General features: G+C 37.5%; 1 protein-coding gene across 1 annotated transcript in view; it reads left to right on the top strand.

The window, feature by feature from the left end:
- OVCH1 (ovochymase 1) overlaps nucleotides 1-22,139 on the top strand; it is a 173,544-nt gene that overhangs the window by 65,032 nt on the left and 86,373 nt on the right. The window contains exons 16-18 of the mRNA XM_053719672.1: nucleotides 6,089-6,163; nucleotides 6,254-6,434; nucleotides 21,424-21,496. Of these exons, the coding sequence (XP_053575647.1) occupies nucleotides 6,089-6,163; nucleotides 6,254-6,434; nucleotides 21,424-21,496 (329 nt within the window). The remainder of the gene's footprint in view (nucleotides 1-6,088; nucleotides 6,164-6,253; nucleotides 6,435-21,423; nucleotides 21,497-22,139) is intronic.

Raw genomic sequence — 22,139 nt, 5'->3', positions numbered from 1 at the left:
TTTACATCAAATATTAACACCCATATTGCTCTTCAAATAAAATAAGAGGTGAACTCACATTTCTTTTATTGACAAGTCACTTTTTTCAGTTATGCTTCCCAAGGAAATAAAAAGGAAATGATTTCAGGAAATTATAACAAAGAAACATTAACTTAGCAGCCAAGGTTAATCATCCCCTAAAGGCCAAAAAACAAATGGGGTGGCTGCCACCATAAAATTGCAGTTCCCTTATGCTTCCAGTGTTAAATATAACTGTATGATACATCTGAATTTAAAGGGACATTAAACACTTTGAGACTATAATATATATATATATATATTATATATATATATATATATATATATATATATATATATAATATATATATATATATATATATATATATATATATATATATATATATATATATATATATATATTCTATCACAAACCAATATACTTTCTTTATTTCTTTTGTCCCCTTTTTGTGTAATGCCATTCTGAAATTGTGATCTTTTCAGTTGCTCTTAGAAATGGAAGTGCAGAACACTGTTACATTCCACACAGCCATTGGCTGCACACTCTAGTGACCTATTTATAACTGCCTCTAATTGGCCGCAGCAGAGAAGGTAACCTAAGTTACAACATGGCAGCTCCCATTGTTTTATAGACACTAAAACCTTACTTATTTTGTCACTATTTAAACCGCTAAGACTAATCTTTTCTTTAAATGCATCTAGCATTTATTTAGTGTTGAATGTCCCATTTAATAGCACAGTTACAGTAGTAATGTTTTTCTTGCACTCAGTGATGTGCCAATACGGCATAAAGAATATTAAATCTAGATCAGGAATATTCATTTTCTTTACGTTTTTGGATTAAGGCACCAAGTAAAGACCAATAAAACTTACCCTAGCAAATGTAACAGCAGAGGGATAAAATACCTCTCCTTTGTAGAGGTACTGGCAGGAGGGTCAGCAGACAAGATTCCTTTTGATTGGTCTTGGTCGGCATAAATTAATATCCTGACACAGGGGCAAAACTACCATTGGTTCAACAGGTGCAGGGGCCCAGGAGCTGGTGGAGGCATAGCAACAACCTAACCTGTCCAGGTCAGAAAGATGTTGAGATGTTCATGTTGGCCAGCTCACCCCTCCACATGCTCTCAGTATTGAGTAGAGCTTTGGGACATGTCCCCTACTGCGAGAATAAATTTAGTTGACAAGATGAACACTAACGTTTTATTAAAGGGACAGTCTACTTGAAAATTGTTATTGTTTAAAAAGATAGACTGTTATATTAATGTGCTTCTTATCTCTGTGATTACCTTGCATCTAAGGCTCTGCAGATTGCCCCATTATTTCAGGTCTTTTGACAGACTTGCATTTTAGCCAATGACTGCTAACTCATAAAAAAACAAACGGGAGTGAGCACAATGTTATCTATGGCACGCATGAACTAGCACTGTCTAATACTGAAGAACTGTCAAAATGAGGTAAGAGGTGGCTTTAACTGCTTAGAAATTAGTTTGAGCCTACTTAGGTTTAACTTTCAACAAAGAATACCAAGAGAACAAAGCAAATTTTGTGATAAAAGTAAATTGGAAAGTTGTTTAAAATTGCATGTCCTATCTGAATCATGAGTTTAATTTTGACTGGACTGTCCCTTTAAGGCAAAACATCTGAGTAAAGCTAATTTCTTTTAAAATCTTTAAATTCTCTTGTGTTTGCATTTAAGGGCCATTGCGGTAAAAATTTAAATGCATATAGATGAGTTTAGAAACATATTGTATTGGCAAAAAAGTCTTCAAATAAGTTATCGTGGTTTGTGTCAACCTTTTTCGTTGCATGTGAAGCACAGCTAGATAGTCTCTGGCCACCAGCATTGTAAATAATGTGGCTGCTCAGAGCCCCAGTGGGGCTTGTTTTATGTCCGCATTTAACAAATTGAATAATTATTAGACAGTACAAGCACCTTAGGGGCTCTGAGCAAGTGCGGAGTTTAAAATGCTGGTGCACTGTGCATACTTAAAGGGACATTACACTAATTTTTTTCTGTGCTTAAATGTTTTGTAGATTATCTATTTATATAGCCCATAAAGTTTTTGTTTTTGTTTTATTTAAATGTATAGTTTTGCTTATTTATTTTTAAATAACATTGCTCTGATTTTCAGACTTCTAACCAAGCCCCAAAGTTTTATGAGAATACCGTCAGCTACCTACTCCAGCTTGCTCCTGTTTGTGTAAAGGGTCTTTTCATATGCAAAAGAAGGGGGGGGGATCTTATTTCCCACTTGCAGTGGGCTTTCCAACTACCGTTTCAACAGAGCTAAACTGAGAACTTCTAAGTACGTTTTTAAACAGTTTTATACTGGATTTTTATATCAGTATCTGTGCATCTTGTTCTTTATAGTAGTGTCTATTCCATGCAGTTATATGAAAATGAGTGTATACTGTCCCTTTAAATACTTTTAAAACGGCTATCGCTTTTATTAGAAGCATTTTTTTTCTAATTCATGATTTTACAAAAATATGCTTGTATTCAAAAATGAAATGCGTACATGTAGAGTCCAATTTTGGCTGAAATGTCCCTTTTTAAATATGGAATGTAGTAGCTACTATTAAACTTGCATACCAGACATTTTAGGCCAGACTTTTTATAATTTTCCTACATAGCCTATAGGATTGCCATTTTTTGAGGATGGCATCACTGGCCTTTTCCATACTGTCCAACCTCTTAATTACTGTCCAGCACCGACTACCACCTAATGTCCGCACTATATGCCTAGCTTATTATATATTCCGCAGCACATGATCTCTCTCCCTACATAGCGAGCTCTATTCCCTGAAAGTCGCTGCCATTGGGGAAAAATTCAGATAACAAACATGTCTAATAAATAGAGCGAGAGATAGGTGTGTGTGTGTAGAGAGAGAAAGATGTGTGTACATATTTGATTGCATTTTAAAGCAATGATTTCTTTATGTAGCATCTATACTGATAGTGGCAAATTTAGGTTGACCAATGATGTGTCTAGAGCCATAGAGGCCTATTTATCAAGCCGTCAACCGCAAATACGCTGGAATTCCGCAGCGTAATTGTGGAGAGCCTGATTCCCCTTATTTATTAATAGGATTGAGCTTTCATCCTATTGGCTGATCCAATTAGCCAGTAGAATGTGAGCTCAATCCTATTGGCTGATTGCAACAGTCAATAGGATTTTTTTTTTCAACCTTAATTCTGATTGGCTGATAGAATTCTATCAGCCAATCGGAATCTAAGGGACGCCATCTTGGATGACGTCATTTAAAGGGAAACCTCATTGTTCAGTAGTCGTCAAAAGAAGAGGATGCTCCACGCTGGATGTCTTAAAGATAGAGCCGCTCCACGCCGGATGGATGAAGATAAAATATGCAGTCTGGATGAGGACTTCTGCCGCTTCGTTGAGGATGGATGTCCGGTCTTCAGAAACTGTAAGTGGATCTTCGGGGGTTAGTGTTTTTTAAGGGTTTATTGGGTGGGTTTTAATTTTAGATTAGGGTTTGGGCAAGGAAAAAGAGCTAAATGCCCTTTTTAAGGGCAATGCCCATCCAAATGCCCTTTTCAGGGCAATGGGGATCTTAGGTTTTTTAGATTAGGTTTTTATTTGGCTGGTTGGTTGTGTGGGTGGTGGGTTTTACTGTTGGGGTGTATTTGTATTTTTATTTACAGGTAAGAGCTGATTTCTTTTAAGGGCCATTGGTAGTTTATTGTAGGCTAGGGTTTTTTTTTTTGGGGGGGGGTGCTTTTTTATTTTCATAGGGCTCTTAGATTTGGTGTAATTAGTTTTAAATATTTGATAATTTTTATTTTTTATTTTGTGTAACTTAGTGTTTGTTATTTTGTGTAACTTAGTTGTTCGTTTTTTGTAACTTAGATTAGATTCAAATTATTTGAGTAAGGTTAGGTTTTTAACTATATAATATATTTAATTTAATTTGTAGTTTTAATATAATTTTAGTATAACAGGGTAGGTTAATTAGTAGTTTAATATAGTTTAATTTAAATCTAAAGGTAAGTTTTTTTTTTTTATTTTTTTTTTTTTATTATAAGATAGGGATGAGTTAATATTTAATATAAAGTTAGCGGGTTGTTAGGTTTAGGGGTTAATAGGTTAATTTAGTTTATGGCGATGTGGGGGGCTGGCGGTTTAGGGGTTAATAGGTTTAGTAAGTGGTAGTGATGTGGGAGGCCAGGGGTTTTATGGGTTAATACGTTTATTTAGTTTTGGTGGGCTCCGGGAGTGAAGGGATAGGGGTTAATAACTTTATTTAGTTGTGGCGGGGTCCAGGAGCGGCAAGATAGGGGTTAAACATTTTAGTATAGTGGCGGTATATAAATAAAGCTGGGAAAAAGCCGAATAGCAGCGAGATCGATGACTGTTTAGTTAAGTCCTCTGCTCATCGCCCCGTACTTGGTGCACGGCTTTTTGTCAGCTTTTTATATAAATATGGAGAGCGTATTCAGGTCCGTGGCTGCTATGTCAGGAGAGCGTATTGGTGCCCTTGAATGCAAGAAAGTTGACGGCTTGATAAGTAGGCCTCATAGTGTTCTACTTTTATATATAGTTATGCTTCGACTAGAGGACTGTAATTATCAGACCTTTTTAATGTAAGAAAGAGAAGGTTCAGATGTATCATATGGAACTTAAACTCCCTCCTTGACCCACTGCTATCTGGATTTTGCCCCCCAACACTCCAGAGACTGCAATCGTTAAGGTTACCAACAACCTACTTACAGCAAAATCGAAAGGCCACATCTCTGCTAATCCTCGATCTGTCTGCAGCCTTTGATACTGATGACCAACCTCTTGCTCCAAACCTTCCAATCCTTCCGCATATCACACACCCCTCTTGTGGTTCTCTTCCTACATATCTAACTGTATATTTAGTGTATGCTTCTCCAGTGTATCCTCTGCCCCTTTACCACTTTCTGTTGTGGTACCACAAGGCTCTGTCCTTGGTCCTCTTCTCAATCTATACATCCTCATTTGGTTACTTAATAAAGTCTTGTGGGTTTCAATAACATTTGCATGCTGATGACGCCTAAATCTCTCTCAGCAAGGAAGGAGATAGGTCTGGTGCAAACGAGTGACACTATCTCTAATATCTCATCCTGGATGTCCCCTCACTAACTTAAGGAGCTCAGTTTTGGAAAAATGTTATCAATTTCCCCCTTCCAAAATCTCTTCCCCTTCATTTGTCTTTAAGTCTATCATTATCCCTACCCTGCATGCCCAATGTCTTGGGGTCACACCTGACTCAGATCTTTCACTCCTCACGTTCTGTCTTTGACCAATTTAACCTCACAAACATCTCTAAAATTCAAAATTTCCTTACACAAGACACAACTTAGATTTTCATCCACCCTCTCTAATCCTTTCCTGCCTTAACAACTGCAACACCATTCACTCTGGTCTCCCTAGCTGCGGTTTAGCTCCTTTATCCATAATGAATGCCTCTGCCAGGTTAGTCTTCCTGCTGCACCTCTGAAAATCCATTTTGCAGAATTAAAAACAAAATTCTGAGACGGACTGACCTCCAAGACCCTCAATTGCAATGCTACCCCCCTATATCTCAGACCTTGTCTCCAGATACTCTCCCTCCTGTCCCCTTTGCTCTGCTTACAACCCCATCTTCTTGCTACCTCCACACATCCCCCATCTACAGGACTTCTCCAGACTAGCCCATATTTTGTGGAGCTCTCTGCCTTATAGTTTTGAAAATTTCAAGCACTCCCTAAAGACTCTACTGTTCAGGGATGCATATAATATACACTAAGATTTTATTATCTTAGTTCCTCTCCTCCTTTAGCTATTCCCCTTCAAACCCTTAGCATGTAAGCCACTGAGCTGTTTATAGAGCCCCTTCATAAGAGCTGACTACAACCGTGCAACTCTCGGCAGGGTCCCACTACCTACTTGATCCCTATAAATGTTACCTTGCATATCATGCCTATATTTATAGAGCTACGGAATATGTTTGCGCTCTACAAATAATATAATAAAATAAGCTGCTATGCTTTTCTTCTGCATGTAAGATCAGTTAACCGAACATTGTCTTGTTTCTGCAGAATATGGGGAAGCAAATGGTGCCTTTGATAAGCCAATCACTGTGGATGTTCCAAAAGCAAAATCTGTTCCACTGGGTCAGTAAACACCATAGAGAATGTTTCTTAACCAGCTTACAATCCTTTTGTTTTACTCTTTGCATATATTAACTTGTTTCTGCTCCTCAGATGTCTGTGGCGTTGCTCCATTAGCTTCCCAAGGTGCAATGGAACGTATTGTAGGGGGACAGGAAGCATGCACCAATTGCTGGCCTTGGCAAGTGGGACTTAAGTTTATGGGAGAGTTTTACTGTGGAGGGGTGATAATCTCCTCTCAGTGGGTTTTAACTGCAGCCCATTGTATTGAGGGGTAAGTATGGCTTGGAAGTGTTAATTGGTAAGAATGTAAATTTTAATTTTTTTTAAAAAAATTTTTAATACATTAAAAACTACATTTTAAGGGGCATGAAACTTTTGTTTTTTGTTTTGTTAGAGTACAAATTAAAAAAAATATTCTAATGTAATTGTCAAATTTGCTTAGTTCTCATGCTATTCTTTGTTGGAGATAACTAGATAGGTAGCGTGAATATGTCTAGAGCACTACATGGCAAGAAAAAGTGCATCACTATATGCCAGTAGTTTTCAAATAATGTTCTACATTTACACTAGATGGCAGCAGACACGTGCACATTTATCTTCCTGCCTTTTCAAAGGATACCATATGAATGCAGAACAATTTTATAAAAGAAGGAAAAGGAAAGGTTGCTTAGAAGTAATGGATGCTAAGATGGATTTTTAAACCAAAATGTTTTGCGTAACAGCTTTCACACTATTTTACTATACTAGTTTTTTGTGATACATTTTATGTAGGATGAGAACTATGACTAGCCTTCTGCCAACACAAAATAAATTGCCAGCGTATGCCTGATGGTGTGCAAATTAACACCCATGGGGGGGGGGGGGTGTAAAACCCTTCATGTAAATTTGTATAAACCTTTAGACCCATATTACATGCAACCCAAGGTAGGTTTCAGAAAAAAAAGTTGTCCCTTTTAAGATGCAGTTGTACAAAGATAAGTGCTTTAAAGTGACGACATACTTGAACATTCTCATTCATTTAAGTGTTTCAAAATGTATTACAATGTGGATAATTTTTTTTAATATAGATGTTATGCCGAATAAGTTGTGTTTTTTTTTTTTTTTTTTTTTTTTTTTTTGTGGGAGTTGACCTTTGTCAAATGGTCATCCTGGTACTCTACTGATTCTGTCACCCTCCTGGGGGTTCCCCCTTCTGATCCGTGTCACCCTCTTGGGGGTTCCCGCTTCTGATTCTGAGGACACATGGCAATGCAGCAAGGAAAAGAGACTGCCGTTTCCTTCCTGGGCACTGGCTAAAGGCAGAACACCTTGTGCTGTCAGCATGTGTGTGGCTGTTGTTGACACAACTTCCCTGGTTATGCAGAGAAATCCTGGTGAATAAGTTTGTGACTGAGGAGGGCTTTTTAAAGTCCATATCTCGGTACCTAGACTAGCCAAAGGGACATCTGATCCCTCATTTGTGTACTCAGTGATGGTGATTACCCTTTTCTTTTTAAAGACACGATGAGTCCACAGATTTCATCATTACTTGTGGGATTTCACCTCCTGGTCAGCAGGAGGAGGCAATGAGCACCACAGCAGAGCTTCTATATATAGCTCCTCCCTTCCCTCCCACTCCAGTCATTCTCTTTGCCTGCGTTAGTGATAGGAAGAGGTATGGAACAAAGGTAAACAGTCCAAGAAGCCTGTTGCTGACTCCAAGACAGCATGAAGGGCATGCCCCCGATCTGAGACCAGATCTGGTGGGGGCAGACTTTCTTTCTTCGTTCAGGCTTGGGTGCAAGATGTTCAGGATCCCTGGGCTATAGAGAGAGTGTCCCAGGGATACAAACTGGAGTTCAAGAATTTTCCTCCCAGAAGAAGATTTCTTCTTTAAAGATTATCTGCAAACCAGATAAAGAGAGGCATTCTTACATTGTGTAAGAGACCTTTCCTCCCTGGGAGTAATTGTTCCCGTTCCAGCACAGGGGCAGGGGTTTTATTCAAATCTGTTTGTAGTTCCCAAAAAAGAGGGAACCTACAGTATATTAGATCTCAAGAGTCTAAACAAGTTTCTCAGCATTCCATCATTCAAGATGGAAACTATTCGGACCATTCTTCCATTGATACAGGAGGGTCAATTTATGACAGTGGATTTGCAGGATGCATACCTTCATGTTCCTATCCACAGAGATCATCACAAGGTTTGCTTTTCTGGACCAGCACTTTCAGTTTGTGGCTCTTCCTTTCGGGCTGGCCATGGCACCCAGAGTTTTCACAAAGGTTCTGGGGTCTTTGCTGGACGATATTCTGATTCAGGCGCCATCTTGTCAACAAGCAGGGTCCCATACCGACATTGTACTGTCCTTCCTGAGGACTCATGGGTGGAAAGTAAATCTGGAAAAGTTCTTTAATCCCGAAAGCAAGGGTGACTTTCTTGGGAACTGTAATAGATTCTATATCCATGAAGATTTTTCTGACAGAGGTCAGGAAATCAAAGATTCTAGATACCTGTCGAACCCTTCAGTTCAATCCTCGGCCGTCAGTGGCCCAGTGCATGGAGTTAATCGGACTGATGGTGGCGGCAATGGACATCATCCCGTTTGCTTGGTTTCACTTCAGACCTCTGCAGTTAAACATGCTCAGGCTGTGGAATGGAGATTATGCAGACTTGTGTCCTCGAATAACCCTGGAGCAGGAGACAAGGGATTCACTTCAATGGTGGTTGTCTCTGGATCATCTATCCCAGGGAACATGCTTTCGCAGACCATCCTGGGTGATTGTGACAACAGATTGCCAGCCTTCTAGGGTGGGGGGGCTGTCTGAGGTCCTCTAAAAGCTCAGGGAGTGTGGACTCTGGCGGAGTCTGTTCTTCCTATAAACATCCTGGAACTGAGAGCGATCTTCAATGCTCGCCTGGCCTCAGTTGGCTTCCGCTCAGTTCATCATATTCCAACAACAACATAAAGACAGTGGCCTACATCAATCATCAAGGAGGAACGAGGAGTTCCTTAGCGATGACCGAGGTAGCCAAGATAATCCGGTGGGCGGAGGCCCATTCTTGTCATCTGTCAGTCATTCATATCCCAGAGGTGGACAACTGGGAGGCGGACTTTCTGAGCAGGCAGACTTTTCATCCGGGAGAGTGGGAACTCCATCCGGAAGTTTTCTCCAACCTGATTCTGAAATGGGGTCGGCCGGAGTTGGATCTCATGGCATCTCGTCAGAATGCCAAGCTTCCGAGATACGGGTCGAGGTCCAGGGATCCCCAGGCAGAACTGATAGATGCTCTGGTGGTTCCTTGGTCCTTCAATCTTGCATACCTATTTCCTCCGTTTGTGCTTCTTCCTCAAGTCATTGCTCGAATCAAACAGGAGAGGGCATCAGTGATCCTCATTGCTCTGACGTGGCCTCGCAGGATTTGGTATGCCGATCTGGTGGACATGTCATCCCTGCCACCTTGGAGACTGCCATTAAGGAAGGATCTTCTCATTCAAGGGCCCTTCCTTCACCCAAATCTAGCTTCTCTGAAGCTGACTGCTTGGAGATTGAACGCTTAATCCTATCCAAGCGGGGTTTTTCTGATTCGGTCATAGAGACCTTAATTCAGGTGCGTAAACCTGTAACTAGAAATATTTACCATAAGATATGGCGTAAATATCTTTATTGGTGTGAATCCAAGGGCTACTCATGGAGTAGAGTTAGGATTCCCAGAATTTTGTCCTTTCTCCAAGAAGGATTAGAGAAGGGTTTATCGGCAAGTACCTTAAAGGGTCAGATCTCTGCCTTATCTATTTTGTTACACAAACGTCTGGCGGATGTACCAGATGTTCATTCCTTTTGTCAGGCTTTGGTTAGAATCAAGCCTGTGTTTAAACCAATTGCTCCTCCATGGAGTCTGAATTTAGTTCTTAAAGTTCTTCAAGGGGCTCCGTTTTAGCCTATGCATTCCTTAGATATTAAAGGGACGGTACACCGTAATTTTTTTTCCCAATTAATGTATTTTCAATGACTTGTTATACCAGCTGCAGAGTATAAAATGTTTGAGAATTTGCATTTTCAGGTTTTTTTATGTATACGAATTAGCTGGTTTTCTGCTTTCAAACCACATCCTATTACAATAGGTTGAGCTTCATGCTAATATCAGACCTTGTTATGTTATCAATTTTATTCACACAGATTTGCTTCCTTATCTTATATCTGTTTGCAAGGCACAGCTCAATACTTAGAAAAAGGACAATGGAAAATTAACATTTTATTACTTAAACAATCCTGCAACCCACTGAGACTGTAATTTCTTCTGCTGGCTGTGTTTACATAGTCTGTCAATAGCATATACTCCAGTATCAAAACTCTTAGTATAGGTGGGGATACCACAGGCTAAATCGACTATTTCATATGCTGAAATAGGGGTAAAGGAGCTACTTATAAACAATTTAATATACTACAGCAGGTAAAATGGATCATTGGGAACAATTTAAAGGGGAGAAAAATTTTGGGTGAACTGTCCCTTTAAGTTATTATCTTGGGAAAGTTTTTTATTTCTTGTTGCCATTTCTTCAGCTCGAAGTGTCTGAGCTTTCAGCATTACAATAAAATTCGCCTTACCTTATTTTTCATTCGGATAAGGTAGTTTTACATACTAAACTAGGGTTCCTTCCTAAGGTTGTTTCAAACGGGAACATTAATCGGGAAATTGTTGTTCGTTCCTTGTGTCCTAATCCTCCTCTTCCAAAGGAACGTCTTTTGCACAATTTGGACGTGGTCCGTGCTTTGAAATTTTATTTACAAGCAACTAAGGACTTTAGTCAGTCTTCTTTGTTTGCCGTTTTCTCTGGGAAACGCAGTGGCGGCTGGTGAATTTTTAGGATGGGGGTGCACAAGACCCTGCCCCTAATATAAAGCCACGCCCCTTTGAAAAAACACGTCCCTTTTAAACAAACCACGCCCCTTTTAACAAGCCACATCCATTTTTGAAAGCCACACCCCTTTGTGAAAGTCACGCCCCTCAAATGGCCCCACCCATTTGAACCAGCAGTGTTTTTGGTCATCGTCTTCTTGAAATATCCAGCCCCGGCCTGGGGGTAACTTCAACTGAAGTTTGTGACTGATTCCTCAACATTATTCTCAAGTATCTGCTGATATTGAGTGGAATCCATGAGACCCTCAACAATATTCCCAGTAGTACAGGTCTTTGGAGGTGGTCTGTGGGCTGTTTTTGACCGTTCTCACCATCCTTTGCCTTTGCCTCTGGCCCTCTCTGATATTTTACTTGCCCTGCCACTTCTGGCCTTAACAAGAACTGTGGTCTTGCACTGCTCACTGTGTTCCTCACAGTGGACACAGACATCTTAAATCTATGAATGCATACTCTTCAGTACAGCCATGTTCACGTGCGACAGTGCACAAATGGAGGAGCCTACACTACCTGCCCATGTCTAGTCTTAAAATATACATGATGGTGCTCAGTTAAATTATGTAATATATATATATATATATATATATATATATATATATCTCTATCTATCTATCTATCTATCTATATATATCTCTCTATCTATCTCTCTATCTATCTATCTATATATATCTCTCTATCTATCTATCTATATATATCTCTCTATCTATCTATATATATCTCTCTATCTATCTATCTATATCTATCTCTCTATCTATCTATCTATATCTATCTATCTATCTATCTATATATATCTCTCTATCTATCTATCTATATATATCTCTCTATCTATCTATCTATATATATCTCTCTATCTATCTATCTATATCTATCTCTCTATCTATCTATCTATATCTATCTATCTATCTATCTATATATATCTCTCTATCTATCTATCTATATATATCTCTCTATCTATCTATATATCTCTCTATCTATCTATATATCTCTCTATCTATCTATATATATATATATCTCTATCTATCTATATATATATATCTCTCTATCTATCTATATATATATATCTCTCTATCTATCTATATATATCTATATATCTATCTATCTATATATATCTATATATCTATATATCTATATATATATCTATATATCTATATCTATATATATATCTATATATCTATATCTATATATATATCTATCTATATATATATATATATATATATCTATCTATATATATATATATATATATCTATCTATATATATATATATATATATATATATATATATATATATATATATATATATATATATATATATATCTCCAAATGATTAATTAAAGCTGCAAAATATTGAATGTACATTTATGAAAACATATATATTCCTGGATTTAAAGAACCTTCCACTTTATAGAGAAATAAACCACATTTCAATTACTGTTGCCCCAGCCCCCAGTGTTCGATATTAGGCAATGCAACCAAAGGCCTTGGCAACATGAAGATAAATACACCAACATTTTACTTTCTAGCACAAAAGAAGATTTTTTTTTCTATTACACTAGTGCTTAATAATTTACTTCAAAGGTAAACATTAAAACAATGTTTATAACTCAAGTACAAGTTTTGTAAATCAAGTCAATCCACCTGTCTTTTTTTTTTTTGAGGCAAATAAATCAATAACATTTTCGTTGAATTTAGGAATGTCATTTATCAATTGTTTTTCAATTGTCAGCATGGCTAGAGCGGTCAGTCTTTCCTCAGTCATGGTGCTCCTTAGAAATGTCTTAACTCGTTTTAAAGTTGAGAAACATCTCTCAGCCTCAGCAGTTGTCACGGGAATAGTTGAAATAATTTGCAACAGTTTGTAGGTCTCCGAGAAAGTACTGTCCAAGTTATTTTCTATTACAAACTGTAGAAGACTAATGGCACCATTCATATTTCTGAAATCTAGTCTTCTGTAAATTACTCCTAGTTCAGTTTTCAGGCGATCTTTCTGTAATGTGTGATAAACAGCTGATGTTTGGTCAAGAAGCTGATTTGGAAAAATTTTCTCGTAATCCGCAAATTTTTCCGCTTGGAGGAGAGAAACAGCCGAGTAGTGAGTTATAAAAGAAAATCTATCTTTTACTTGATTTGTGATAACATCGCATATCTCTTTAGCTGCCACAGTCTGAGCAATGTGAATATTTTCTCTTCCTTTTCCTAGATGTTTCCTCTGTTTCTGATATCGTCATGGTCACTGTGTCCATTCTATTCCTTTCGTTTTCCATTGTCTGCTGGAAAGTGTTAATATGTTTTCTAATAAGTGCCGCATCTGTTTGTGTTTTCTGAAGTTGGTTGTATAACACATCTACATGTGGCATAATATTGTGAAAAACTGTAAGCCAAAACACGAATACCGAGTCTTGTAACATACGCCGAATAGCCCCTGCTTGATTTATAGCTATTTCTTTTTTCGATGTTGACTCTATTTTTTCCATGCATTCAATTAACTGTTCCCTGTTTTCAAAAACTGTATTGACGGTTCGACTCTTGAAATTCCACCTGGTGGCTGAACCATGAGGTATCCTTCTTCTAACAGTTTCATCTAGAATAGCTATCCTTTGTGGTGAGTTACTAAAAAAGTTAGTAATGTCACTTAGATTTGAAAAAAATACTCCAACTTGTTGATTTTGACTGCTTGCTTGGCTGACAATTAAATTGAGCTGATGTGCGTAGCAATGCACAAAATGTGCATTCTTGTAGGTACGTTTAATTATAGCCTGAACACCTGCATGCTGACCACTCATCACGCTTGCACCATCGTAACTCTGCGATATCAGTTTCTCTGGGTTGTCTAACTTTTTCCAAAGTAGCTTGAATACACGTAGCTAAAGATTCTGCATCATGTCCAGCTGGATTAGTGAATTCCCAGAATCTCTCAACCGGTTGTCCGTTACCTATAATGTATCTAAAAACAACCAATTGGAAGGCAGATTAAACATCAGTAGTTTCATCTGCTATCACTGCTACAAAACTTGCATTTGAGATTTCCTTCTTTATTTGGTTCTGGCAAGCAGTAAACGTACAGTCTAATCGTTTTGAATTTCTTTGGACGTTCCTTTAAAAACAGTGGCACTAGCGAGATGTTCTTTTAGAGATGCATCAAGCTCTGCTGAGAAGTTAATAAGACCTCTGAAAATGCCTGGATTTAATGAATCATCGTGTTCGTCATGTCCTCAAAGTGCAAGCTCAAATGCGCCGCAAAATAAAATACAATTCATTATTTTGGGAAGAACATAGCGATTTTTCGTTACTTGCTCATTATGTTTTTTAATATTCAAACGATATGCACTGTCAAGTTGTTGCCGAATATCAACCCTTCCTAGCAAATTAAACTCTGTGGAGTTTAAATGTGATTGGGAGCAATTATGTTTATTTGTTTTTTGACTTAAATGTGATAAATCGGCGACACCATAACTCACCCAGCTTGAATCCCCACTTTGTTTTGCAAACAGGAGACAATAAAAACAAAAGAGCCTGTTAGATAATTCACAACCACAAATCCATGGATATTTATCATATACCTCGGGTTTGAATTCTCTTTTGTAATCTCTAGTTTTACATTTTGTGACCTGGGTAAGGTTAAGCATAGGTGTTGGCCTGAGCATTTTAATTTCAATTTTTCTTTCAATGGGCAACATTGAAAAATGTAATTGCTTTAGCTCAGACACACTAATTTTACTAAGTGCCATCTTAACTGTTTACACACAAAGAACAGTCCTTTGCTCTTATCTAATATATAACTTGTAGGTATCTCTGCAGCTGTTAGAAAATATACAACTCAACTTGAAGTAATAGTTTAATAGTTTGGCGGTTGTTATGTAATATATATCTTGTATGTAGGTAGCTCTGCAGCTGTTAAACTATTACTTAAAGTTGAGTTATATATTTTCTAACAGCTGCAGAGCTACCTACCTACAAGTTATATATTACATAACCGCCAAACTATTAAACTATTACTTCAAGTTGAGTTGTATATTTTCTAATAGTTTGGCGGTTGTTATGTAATATATAACTTGTAGGTAGGTAGCTCTGCAGCTGTTAGAAAATATATTAAAAGTTTAATAGTTTTGTGGTTCTTATGTAATATATAACTTGTAGGTAGCTCTGCTGCTCTGCAGCTGTTAGAAAATATACAACTCAACTTGAAATAATAGTTTAATAGTTTGGCGGTTATGTAATATTTAACTTGTAGGTAGGTAGCTCTGCAGCTGTTAGAAAATCTACAACACTAGTAGGCAACGGCAAGTAGTTTTGCGGTGCCGGTTGTTATAACATATATGCAGCTGTTAGAAAATATCAACTACAACTAATAGGTAATATCTTATTATAATAATATAGCTCACTAGAGATAAAAACTAAAATGTTAAATATGCCGGTTTACTGCCTAATTTTAGTATCAGCAGCAGCACAGCAGTTTTAAAAAAAACAAAACAAACTTTTACCTTTTTTTTGCAAAACTTCTAATTGCAATCTGCTAATTAATTAATCTGCTAAAATACTTAAATGTATTAATGGTAAGCAGCCGTCAACGGTCACAACTAGTAATATCAGCAGCAGCACAGCAGTTAACTGCTTTTTGTATTTGTAAAAAAAAAAAAAATTTTACTTTTTTTGCAAAACTTCTAATTGCAATCTATCTGCTGACAAAAAAAATATATTTTATTATTCCCAAATTACTCCACTAAACTTACTGACTAAAGCCAATTGTTTTAACAGAGAACTCCCTCTACTCTACCTAAGTACTCTAAATGTTAAAGTTAAAACAAAAAATGAATTTTTTTTTTTCTCACACACACTGGTGTCTGTCTCACTCTAATCTCAACTCTGTAAGTTAACTAACTACTTAGTTTAACACTTTAGTTTAAACTAAACTAATAAGCTGCAGGCCTGCAGCAAATAAGGCCCAGTGCCCACTACTAAAACTAAAAATATTCGCAATTAATAAATCTCAGTAGTGAGTAGTCTTACTCAGCAGGCTGGCAGGCAGCAGTAATAAACCAAGGGCTAGGATAAGTAAATCGTTTGTTCAACAAACTTGCCTCTGTTAAAAACATAGATAAAAGAACAGAGCTCTAAACACACGGCTCCTATCCGCTCAACGGCTATCTCCTCAATGAGATTTTCGTGCCGTTGAGGGGGAGGAGCCTTGTGGAGGCGGTCACGTGTACGCAACAGCGTATCATCAGGGCATCAGGCACTGACAAGCAGACTGTGGGAGGAGCCAGAGCACAGGCTGAAGTCAGCTCTCACACTTCAGCCTGTGCGAATAGGGGTCTATTAGAAGTGCCGGGCTGGGAGGAGCTACGCCTGCACAGTGATGCATAGAGATCACTGTGCAGGATAGGGGTTTGCTTTATCGCACGTGCGATCAGGTTAGGAGGATAGGGAGGTCCCGGAGTGGTGACTGACGTGCGCTGAGCAGCCTGGACAGGAGGAGTGAGAAGCTAGTGACTGACGCGGTGTGTGTGGTCTGACGTCGGCTGAGCCTGAGCTGAAATCCTGCAGTCTCTCTGCTCTGGCTCTGCTGCTCTGTGTCCGCCTGGTCCTAGCTCCCTCCTGCTTTGCTTAAGTTACAATATGTTAATGGACTCACTGGGCTTCTATAAATACACTTGACTCAGACAGTGGACTTGAAATCAATGTATATTTCATAATATTAATTAACACTTAACACACACACACACTAATAAAAAAAAAAAATAAACAATTTTTTTTTTCCCTCCTTGCCCCTTGGGGGTTCACGTGCGAATGTGCACAACTGGAGGAGCCTCCACTGGGGAAACATAAGGGTCAGAGAGCTAAGGTTACCTCTGGTTGAAGAGTATCCGTTTTGCATATGAGACTGCTGGACAGCAGCCTCCTGAAAGAGTTATGGCTCATTCCACTAGGGCTGTTGCTTCCTCATGGGCATTCAAAAATGAAGCTTCTGTAGAACAGATTTGCAAGGCTGCAACTTGGTCCTCTCTTCACACTTTTTCAAAATTTTACAAATTTGATACTTTTGCCTCGGCTGAGGCTGCTTTTGGGAGAAAGGTTCTTCAAGCAGTGGTGCCTTCCGTTTAGGTTCCCTGTCTTGTCCCTCCCTTGTCATCCGTGTACTCTAGCTTTGGTATTGTATCCCACAAATAAGGATGAAATCCGTGGACTCATTGTGTCTTTAAAAAGAAAATTTCTTTTTAGACACAAGTCCACGGCCCGTCCTGTTTTTCTTAAAGATAGGTTGTTAATTTTTTGTAAACTTCAGACACCTCTGCACCTTGGCTTTTCCTGTCTCTTCCTAACTTTGGTCGAATGACTAGAGTCAGAGGGAAGGGAGGAGCTATATATAGCAGCTCTGCTGTGGTGCTCTTTGCCTCCTCCTGCTGACCAGGAGGTGAAATCCCACATGTAAGGATGAAATCTGTGAACTCATCGTGTCTAAAAAGAAATAAATTTATCAGGTAAGCATAAATTTTCTTTTTATGATTCAACCCATAGAAATAAATTGAAAAGTTTTAAAAAAATTCTAATATGAATTTTGCTTCATTCTCTTGGTATCCTTTGAATGAGCAGCAATGCACTACTGGGAGCTAGCTGAAAACATTGGTAAGCAAACGACAAGTCATATATGCAGCCACCAATCCGCGGCTAGTTCCTGACCCTACCTACCTATGCTTTTCAGCAAAGGATACCTAGAAAACTAAACACATTTGAAAACTTTAAACTAATGGGAACGTTTATCAAGATGCATTGCCTGCTTCTGAGAACTTGCAGTTCATGCTTGAAAGTGTGAGTCTGCAACCACAAACTTAAGAAGCAGTTTACTGCTCTTATCCTAGGTGGCAGAGATAAATCACCTCAAACTCACTTGTTCATGGTGATTGAAAGGCCCTCCTCTCATGCAATTGGATGCCCAAGAGCAGCTGGAAGAATTGAACAGAGCTTTTCGATTTGCAGGTGAACAGGTTCTCTTGAAAACCTGTCTGCCTGCAGTTTTCCTGTTAGACATGTTATCGATCTAGGTATAATGGTGAAAAGGATGTCATCCTGTCTCCAGGTCAGGATGGTGATATATTGTCTCCACTGGGTGATTCATTATGCAGAGCCAACTCTGGTTTGCTATGTTATTGCAGAGGCACCACTCTGATATGTTAGTTCATGCAGACATTGACTTTTATAGTTATTTTTGAAACATTTCAAATTTAGTGTCTATGGGTATACCCATCTTACTTTATTATAAAAAGGAAACCCGATAAATGAAAACAATGCTATAAATTAAAATTCTTACATGCTTATTTCCCGTTTTTACCACTGATTTTCCAAAAAAAATTTAACTTCAGCTGCCTCTGTAAATAATCTATTGCCATCTCTAGTTTGCACATTAATTCTTGCTGGATATAACAATCTAGCTCTCCAGCCTTCCTGAATTAACCTGGTGCATAATGGTGCCATACTGCGCCTTTAATTAGAAGTCTCTACTGAGTAATCATTAAACAATAGAAGTTTTTTCCCCTTTGTAATTAATCTAATTAGTTTCCTAGCATTCATGATTTTAATCTTGTCTTGAAATTTTAACAATTTCATAACTGGCCTATTAATTCTTATTCCATCTGGACCTATTCTGTGTATTTGTTCAATTACTATTGCCTGTTCCTCAGGTCAAATGGTAAATAAATTCAATAGTTCTGTTTCCACAAATCTTTTGAGGTCTTTCTCCAAGATTTCCTCAGTTAGGTTTATTCTGAGGTTATTCCTCCTAGCCCTGTTTTCTAAGTCATCTAATTTTGCTATCATGATATCTATCTGTTCTGACATAGACTGTGTACTCTGCTCTTTGTATTTCTCTCTCTTCCATGTCAGACTTTCACATGCAGAACAAAGAATTTCAAACTGCAAATTGTTTAACCTCCGCTGTTAATATGGTTTATATTTTGAATTAGATCGATTTTTAGGTGTGAAAAGTGCATCAAGTTGCTTTATTAAGTCTTTATTATTTGTGATGTGTGTATTAGCCCATTCGTTACATCCAGAAGGGATCTCTAGTGAAGATCTATTACCTTTTTTCTCCTGATTTTCTAATTCTAAAAGTCATAAAAAAGAATTTCTAGGTGAATTTTTAGTTATATATTTGTCCATACAAACCGTATGGATGTGTAAAGAAAATAAAAAAATAAAAAAAAAGCCCCTTCCTCAGACATACGAAAAACAAATGTGCATAAAACCAACACCAGACACCCTTAGGGTGATTGGATGGCAGTTCTGTTATAAGGGTGTCTGGTGTTGGTTTAATGCACATTTGTTTTTGTTTGTCTGAGGAAGGGGCTAAACCCCCGAAAAAGTTCACATCTTAGGAAATAAATCATTGAAAAGTCCTGGTGAGTGCACTCTTCTTTTGCTTATCCTACCCTCTGTTGCACCCCGGGCATTTGTATCCTGATATCTGGAGTGCTTGTCTGGTGTGTGTGTGTGTGTGTGTGTGTGTGTGTGTAATATTTAAGATCAGGCGTTTCTAGGCCTATTAAGTACTCAAACCTTAATACACTCAGCAATAACTATCAATATTGATGTACGGCAAGATTTTCAAAGAGATGGGCAATATACGTTTAGACCAGCAGATATCTACATGTAATTTAGGCTCATATAAATATCACTTCAACAAGGTTAGCCTGAGTATTCCTAGTTTTGCCAGAAGAGCGCTATCAGGAGTCTTTCAGACAGGGATATTATAAACCAACACCTCTACTTTTATATTGCCCTTCTCAAAATTGGTAGGCCAAAAAGTAGGTTTGATGGAGCTAAACAATTAGTATTATCAATATAAATCTCCCCCACTAGATACACATATTTAAGTTAAGTATAGACAAAATAGGTACATATGGGTGTCACATCAGCAGAGTTATCCTGAATTTTCTTGTTAAACAAAAGCACTTATCCCAGATATGGGCTGGAACAGCAGACTTTTATAGTTCTAATAGATTAACAGCCAAGGATTTGATGCGATAACAAGAATCTATTTTCTCTATCATAATGGATAAAAGTTTATCTATAGCTGATTAATACATCAGAAAGCAGAAGCGGTAATGACAGGGTACATGATTTCTTTAGTGGGGGAAAATGTATTTGCCTCTGTAGCCACAAATCCTACCACAGGCAATGATGTGATTTATCAAAAATTACACCCAAATGTAGTTTTTTTTTTCATTTCATATAAATTCCCACTTTATGGTATTTCTGGGAACAAAATTTATTTTGTAAAAATGCATGGTCTGCTGAGAAAACAGAGGTTCTATTTGAAGGCAACTCACAGGGAAAAAAGTTGTGTTAAGGATATGTGCCAGACAACTAGAAACTGTTCCAGCACATGGGTCTGAAATGTCTCAGCAGTGAAAAGGTTAAATAGCTCCAAATGGGATAATAAAAGCCAGAATGAGTAGAAGAAAAAGACCAAACCCCATCTGTATTGTCCCGAGCTTTCAAATGCAATGGTGAAACAATTTGTTGGAAACATATTGTAATGTTTAGACCATACCTGGAATGTTTATTGCAATTTTGATTTTACTAGATTAAAAGAAATATTGCACTACATCCACAAAGCAGCCCATTTTGTGTATTTAGAAACTGTATTGTACTACTGGTAGCAAACCCCAAATTACTAGTCTGTTTAGTACTGGTCACTGACACGTTCTTCTCCTTTATGCTGCAGCAGTGGTTCAGTTGAGATCTACTTTCTGAGAAAATTATAAGTAAATTAAGAGCTGTTCTATATATTAACAAAATAAAGGCACCCTCATATCTACTTTAAAAACAGTGTGCGCGTTTCCTAATTAGCACTAAAAGTTGCTTTCAAAATTTCATCTCGTTATAAAACATAGAAACACATTCTAAGGTATCATTAAAGGGACAGTAAACTCCAAAAACCTATTTTTTTATTCGGATAGAACGTTCAAATTTACTTTTTATATTTAAATGTTTATTTCTCTTGTTATCCTTTGTTGAAGGAACATCGTTGCACTAATGGTATCTAGCTGACATCTAGTTAGCCAATCACAAGACAAATGTATGCAGGCACCAATTGGCAGCTAGCTCCCACTAGTGTGGGATATGAGCGTATCCTTTTTAACCAAGAGAACAAAGCTTTAAAAGTGTTTTAAAATGACATGATCTGTTTGAATCATGAAAGTGTGTAATTTTGACTTTCCTATTCCTTTTATACTTGCAGGTATTCAAATAAGTAATCTGCATGTCTCTCTAATTTTCTTTTCAATAAAATGGGGTTGAATTTTAGTTGAATTTAGTGCTTAAATGGGGAATTTAAGTTGCATATAATTATATATTTTTTTTATTTTCAGGTCCTCAAACCCTGCTTATTGGGAAGTAATTGCTGGAGACCATGATAGGTATTTAGTTGAGTCGACAGAACAGGTACAGTTCATCGTAACCAATTGTTGATAATACAAGAATAGCTAGGGTTTTGGTTTTTTAAATAGAATTTTTATAGAAAATAACAAGTGATGTAACCTTAGTGAATGTGTCTAAGCGGAATCACAATGCAGCCATTCAGAACTTTTCTTAAAGGGACATTAAACACTTTTAGATGGTAATCTAAAATGATACATCGTACATATAAAAAAAAACCTCTGCAATATACTTTCATTATTTATTTTGTCCCCTTTTCCTGCATTTCCATTCTGAAATTGTGAGCTTTTCAGTTCCTGTTAGAATTCAGTGCAGAACACTGTTACATTACACACAGCCATTTACTGCACACTCTAGTGACCTATTTATAACGGTCCCTAATTGTAAACAGTAGAGAAGGTAACCTAAGTTACATCATGTCAGCTCTTTGTTTTAAAGACAAAAAAAACTTTACTTTTTGTCAACATTGAAACAGCTAATGAAACTTTAATCAAACATATCTACATGTTGTTCTCAGACAAATCTGTACTTTTAAAGCACCATTCTATCTAGCATTTATTTTAGTGTTTAATGTCCCTTTTAAGCACCTATATCTTATGCTAGAATTGCGCACATCAGTTTGAATCAAGTAATGTATTTGAAGTGTTTA

The sequence above is a fragment of the Bombina bombina genome, chromosome 6, assembly GCF_027579735.1.
Source record: "Bombina bombina isolate aBomBom1 chromosome 6, aBomBom1.pri, whole genome shotgun sequence".
NCBI classification, from domain to species: Eukaryota; Metazoa; Chordata; class Amphibia; order Anura; family Bombinatoridae; genus Bombina; species Bombina bombina.
Note: the sequence above shows the minus strand (reverse complement) of the source record. Positions and strands in the feature narration are given on the sequence as shown.